General features: G+C 42.5%; 1 protein-coding gene across 1 annotated transcript in view; it reads left to right on the forward strand.

The window, feature by feature from the left end:
• Positions 1-3198: 3198 nt before the first annotated feature.
• Positions 3199-6445, forward strand: part of LOC135972145 (microtubule-associated protein 2-like) — a 957474-nt gene continuing 954227 nt past the window's right edge. Inside the window, exons 1-2 of the mRNA XM_065561255.1 lie at positions 3199-3222; positions 5368-5649. Of these exons, the coding sequence (XP_065417327.1) occupies positions 5524-5649 (126 nt within the window). The 5' untranslated portion in view covers positions 3199-3222; positions 5368-5523. The remainder of the gene's footprint in view (positions 3223-5367; positions 5650-6445) is intronic.

The raw sequence follows: 6445 nt of genomic DNA on the forward strand, positions 1-6445 counted from the left end.
ATCGTGAGCAGAGTTAGGCCAATGTTGTGTGCTTTTGGAAATCCCACCCTTGAAAAACTGTTCTGTTAGGAATGTGATCACAGAAGACATTTTAGGAGGGGTAGCATTGGGAAGAACTAAACCCAGAGTTCACTCTGGCTCTGTGCTTTCATTAACTTGTAGTGTGAAGCATTTGTCATGTGCTGGGTTCAGAGCACTTTGGTTTGATACAGCTTGACTAGGAGACTGGGAGCAGGTGTCATGTCAGAAAATATTTGGGGCAACAAAAATATATACACTCACATTAAAAGATGAGACAGCTGCAAAGCCACTGTGTCAAGCCACAAACTCCTGCTGAGTTTAACTCTTTGTGTTAAGTGCAAAATATTTAAATTCCTTCAGCCACAATGCTGATTCTGACAGATATTAGGGTGGTTATTTATTACCATAATTTGTGTTTCGAGGCCAAGGTTTCTCCTTTAGATGGTGTGACGCCTAGTTCAGGGCCAAATCCTGTCACCAGTGCACTGTCTGAATAGCTGGGGCGTGTACTTGGGTCCGTGAAGAGTATCTCCATGGCTGTGTCTAGGGCTGCCTTTGTGGTTGCATCATGACCCTTCCATGGGTGGATTGATCAGAGGATCCATAGTGGTGTATCAGCTGACCCCACCTTGCCCACTCTGTCAGCCATCCATGCTCCACCCAGTAGTCAGTGCACAAGGCATCACTGCAGAGAACTGCTCCATGTCATGCAGGAGATGCTGTTCTCACGGGTGGACTCTGGGGTTACTGCTCTGCCCTGTGTAATGGCACTGTGACTCCTTTGTTACTGCTGTGGAAGGATGGGAAGGTTGACCCCACAGCTGTAACTTGCTCTGCAACATTGTCTTTGATTACTGTTTTAACAGGAAACATTTAATTAAATACAAGTGTTATATAATCAGGGCCGGCTTTAGGACCCGTGGGGCCCAGTTCGAATACCTGGCGGCAGTCCGGGACTTCGGTGGCACTTTGGCGATGGGGGGTCCGCTCCGCGTCTTCTGCGGCACTGAAGGATCCCCCGCCGCCGAAATGCTGCCGAAGATCCCGGAGTGGACCGCCACCGGGTGAGTAAAAAAAATTAAAAAGGCGCTTATGGCGCGAGGCCCTCTTAGGTGTGGGCGCGGGGCCCGATTCTGGAGAATCAGGGGAATCGGCCTAAAGCCGGCCCTGTATATAATGCTGTTTCTGGTACAGTGTGTTGCTTACCTGACCGAGCAGAACTCCTAAGAGGGAAGGTGCGCAGTAGCTGAAAGTTGTTGCCACCCAGTAGCTGTTTGGTATCCTTTGAGTGTTGTGGGCTCAGTACATTTCCTCATGGAAAAACATCCACTTCACAAAAACTACCATCACAAGCAGCGATAATTAGCAATCCCTGCAGATAGGTGAGAACCCACTGGCCATGGAGACTATGATACACTCTTTTCCCTGGAGGTAGTTCCTTCGGGTCAGGGTTCGGGCACATTGGTATAGCAACACAAGCCAGCTTCTACAACCACCAGGGCTGTACCTATTCCAGGTCATTTAGGTGTATTACAGTAGTGCCTAGAGAGCCTCAGCTGAAATGGGGCCCCATTGTGCTAGGTGCTGTACATACATATAGGATAAAAGAGTCCCTGCCCCCAAGAGCTTATATTTTAAATAGACAAGGGAGATAAAGGAGATAAAATTACCTTCATGTTATGAATGGGGAATGGGGTCACAGAGAGATTACGTGCTTTGACCAAGGTTACACAGGGAATTTGACAGAGCTGGGAAGAGAACTAAGCTCTCTTGTGTCTCATTCCAGTATCATAGCTACCCCACTGCCTCTGCCTCTCCCTCTCCCAGACAGCTATTCTGTGGGGAAACAGAGGACTTAAATAGCTAATTCTGTCAATCCAGACTCTTCCACCACCACTACATTAACCTGAGGGAGCAGCGGGGGAGAGAACGTGCCCTTAAGATTGTTGTACCATATTACATCATAATTAGATAACACTGGAATCAGAAAAGAGTGAGGGGTGATAAATGTCACAATTAATTTTAACCATGGAAGCATGACATTTCAAGAGGATGCTCTGTCTGTCTTTGTAATTTTCCAAGGCCTTCATAGCAGTTCAGAAAGGAAACCAGAAAACTATAGTGGAAAAGGCAAACTGACTTTTAAAATTTCTAGCAATGATGTGTTTTAACTATATGATTGATGGACCCTTTTATTCTTTTCATTTATTTACATAACACTATTTAAACACTGCCACCGTGATTAACCACTTTGCACTTTTTCTCCTTGAATTAACTAATTGAATAATTAATTTGCTATTGAATTAAATACATTCAATGGTAAAAACATGATAAAAAGTGCACGTGGGCATGATGGCATCTCTCCTGTGTGCCATTTGTATAAGGGGTACAGTTTGTACATTGGGGATAGTAGTCATCCCTGAAGTGAATACAAAGAAGTATTGTGACTCACTCCCAGTGTTTCTACTAGCATTATAAACTGTGAGAGCACTTTATGAATAACAGAGTCTAGAATGAATTCAGCAATGTTTCACTCTCTAACCATCTATTATGCATACCGAGCCAAGTTCTGCCCCCAGATACACATAATTCCCATTGAAACCCACCCACTATATTTACTTTTAAAGATGAAAGCACTTCTGTTACTGTCATAGAGGACTCTCTGTAGCATGGATAAGAATGCAAATACCCTTCCCACAGAAATGGAAGAGAATGAAGAAGTGTGTAACTTGCAGGGGAAGGGACACTTGGAGACAATAGCATTAGGATTGTTGCGCTGTGATTGTAACCATCACTTTTATCAAAATGGTGATCAGAAACGCTTTCCCTGCATTTGCTATTGTATAAACCCCTCTCAACATGATGATTCTCGGTATTGTCTTCACTTTTGGAGACAATAACCTCCGGAGTTAGAATGTGATATATGGGCCGGATCCAAAGCCCTTAGAAGTCAATGTAAAGACTCTCATTAACCCCCAGGAGCTTTGGATCTAGCTCTAAATGCCATGAATGGGTGGATGGAAACTTTGAGTCAATATTTCTGTTAGCTTTTGTTCAGTTTAATAAAGGAACACAGCTGGGTATATACTTCTTTTTTTTTTTTTTTTTTGACAGAACAAGCTAAATTCTGCCCTCAGATACATGACCCTCCTTAGTGAAGTCCGTTGATTTTTGCAGTGTGTTAATGTGTTATCTCCAGCGGTAAGAATTTGCCCCATGCTCTCACGTTTCTGGAAAGAACTTTGATCACAAAATGTTTTTAATTCCATAGCATGACGAGAATTAAAGGCAGATGACTGCCTCAAGTACACGAGGGCACCAACTTGTACTTTCTCTTCCTCTGTTCCACCAATAACATTTTCCAGGCTGCTGGTTGACTTGAGATGACTGCATCATGGCTTCCTGGCACTCATTGTATGAGCCGAAATCTCTTAAACAAGAAACCTAATTGATATGACTTACAACAGAGAATAAAGGAAGAGGAGGAAGCAGTGGTGGTGCTATCCCATTGGGGGCCCTAAGCAGGAATATTTTGGTGGGCCTCCCCACACATACAATACTAAAACAGGCAAATTCTTATGAAAATAATAATAATAACAAGTAAATCGAGGGCCCCCTTGAGATGTTTGCAGCCCCAAGCAATTGTTTAGTCTGCTTAGGCCTAGCACTGGCTCTGGGAGAAAGCACAGGGCAAGGACTAGTTAATATAAAACACTATCATATTTTTGTGGCTGACTGAGATGCATAAGTCCTTCTGTCCACCCCAATGCACCTTGTGATTTTGCTAAGCTTCCCATTTTCACTACAGCAAAGAGAAAATATTATAGGGTTTTTACTCAGTCCAGTGTTCCCCAAAGAAGTATGCTATCTAGTACCTAATATACACAATGCTATATTTCTGCAGGTGAGTATATATGTTAGTCACTTTTATATGTGGGTTAAATTGAGTGACTGATATTATTATTGTAACTGAACACTAATATTCTTATTTCAACAGGATTTTTCATTAAAAGAAAAATTTGTCAGTAGCTCAGAAAGTCAATATATGATTAGAGTGGCGGAAATTATTTGCTGTGTATAAATTATCAGACAATTTAGCCTTTTGTTCTGTTTGCAAATCAGCTACAAACTGATCCGGATTCCGGTGAATACATTTGTTTATCCTAACTATCTACAGAATAGTTTTGACAAGCCATTTTCAGCCTATCTGTTGTTCGCAAACTGCTTTCTTAGACTGTTCGCTCTTTGGGATTGGCCAACTATGGCTTTGTCTTCACTGATAAAAAAAAAAGTGTGTTCTTTGCATCAAGTTTTTACATCATAGTGAAGATAAGGCACAAGTAATCTTTAGCCATGACGTAGCTGATTAGCTAGTCAAGGTCAGCCCGACGCCCTTCCCACCTGGGGTTTAGCTCGACTAGCTATATCGAGGTAAAAACTCCTGTGCTTTGTCTCCACTAGGATTGTCCATTGAGATAGCTAACTCTCGATATAAAACCACACTTTTTTGTACAGTGAAGACAAAGCCTAAGTCCCATGGTACTTTTTCTGCTCCCTGATGGAATGAATGAAACATTTTAAACAGGAGATTAGCAAATGAGGAAAAGTGTTATATTATTTGTGTTCATGCATAAATACCTTTATTCACAAAGACTTGTATGAAGAGCAGCTATTCCCCAAACATTTATGTGAACAAAAGAAATGTGTGTGAACGTTTGCAAATCATGAATAAGAAGGGATCTAAATGTGGTAAAGGCAAACGTAGGTTCAGAATCCAAATGAATATTCATGAATATTGTTTCTGCCATGTCTAGCAGTATATTATAAGCTCTTTGGGGGCAGGGAGCATCTTTTTGTTTTAGCACAGTGGGGTCCTGGTCCATAACTGGAGCTTCTAGGTGCTACTGCAATACTACTACTAATTAATAATAGTAGCTGTAGCTAAAGAGTCATCATCACATTCTCCTCCTGCATCACCAGGAGATGTCATTGTTTCCATGAGGAATGAGTCATTTGCCATTACTTATGTCCAACTGTTTTTGAACTCACTGAACCCAAAACTGATTCATGAAAGATCTTCCATCAAGAACTCAGTGGCAGAAACCAGCGTAATCCATTGAGGTCAATCTGAATCTGGCCCGTACAGTTTAATAATCTTTTTTAAAGCAACTCAGTCATGTGCAAAGTGAACTTTGATTTACTTGTAAACCCCTTGCCTGGCAGTGGTTTGGGGTTCCCTGACAATGTAGTTGAGAAATGTGTATGTGCTATGCTAGGGTTGTAAACAATGAGCCGGGGAAACCATCCCCGGATCACTGCTGATCTATCTTACTAATGTAATTACAGGACAGAGAAAGAGAGGAAAAATGGCAGATGATAGGAAGGATGAAGCCAAGGCACCGCACTGGACTTCAAGTCAACTAACAGAGGCTTCTTCACACCCGCATTCCCCTGAAATTAAGGAGCAAGCTGGTGCAGGTGCCAGACTGGTCAGAAGTGCCAATGGATTTCCATACAGAGAGGATGAGGAAGCAGGATATGGTGAACGCGGGCAACAGGGCACATACTCTAGAACCAAAGAGAATGGGATCAATGGAGAGCTATCCACAGGAGACAGAAAAACAGCAGGTGACAAAACCAGACTCCGGCCCACCCTCCCTTTCTCCTATAATCTCTCGCTTTGAGGTCACTTTGGTCTGAAGGGGAACACATTGCGTTTTCCCACGTGTGCAGTGCGAGCTCTCAGAGGGCAAAGCCCTGGTGTTTGCTTTTTATAAGTACTTCCTTTGCTATCCTTTTAATTGCTCCACTGCAAAAAAGAGACTTGTAACATAAAACTTTGGGCTTTGATGGGGTAGCCCAAACCCTTCATGACAGGGACCATGTTTTTTTCATCTGTGTAGGTACCGTGCTCACCATAGCAGGACCCTGATCCTAATTCAGGACAGCTGGCAATACGCTAATATAAACATTAAATAATTTATGACATTGGGCCTGGTTTCTGACTGGTGAAAGTCAGGTGTAAACCCCAAGGAGCTCCATGGATATTCTGGTGTAGGGGAGATGAGAGTCAGGCCTATTGTGATATCATGAAGCAAAAAAACCAATCAGTTGCTGTGTGATAATGCTCCCCTTTTCCTAGGGGAAATCCTGAAGTCTTTTCTCAGGGCCAGATTCTGCCACCATTCCATTGAGTAGTATCTTACTGAAATCAGTGAGATTACTCATGGAGAAAGGGACTACTCACATTAGTAAGGGTGCCATATTCTGGCCCTCTTGTGTTTTTTCTGACTTTATACAGACATATCTCCCCTTGCAATCATCGGGAGTGTCATTGGTGTGTAAATTGGATAAGGACTTTAGGATTCAGCCTGATGAAAAAAAATCTGATTGTATCAAAATTAATGAAATATGCAAGATGGGC

This window comes from Chrysemys picta, chromosome 11 (assembly GCF_011386835.1).
Source record: "Chrysemys picta bellii isolate R12L10 chromosome 11, ASM1138683v2, whole genome shotgun sequence".
Taxonomy (NCBI): Eukaryota; Metazoa; Chordata; order Testudines; family Emydidae; genus Chrysemys; species Chrysemys picta.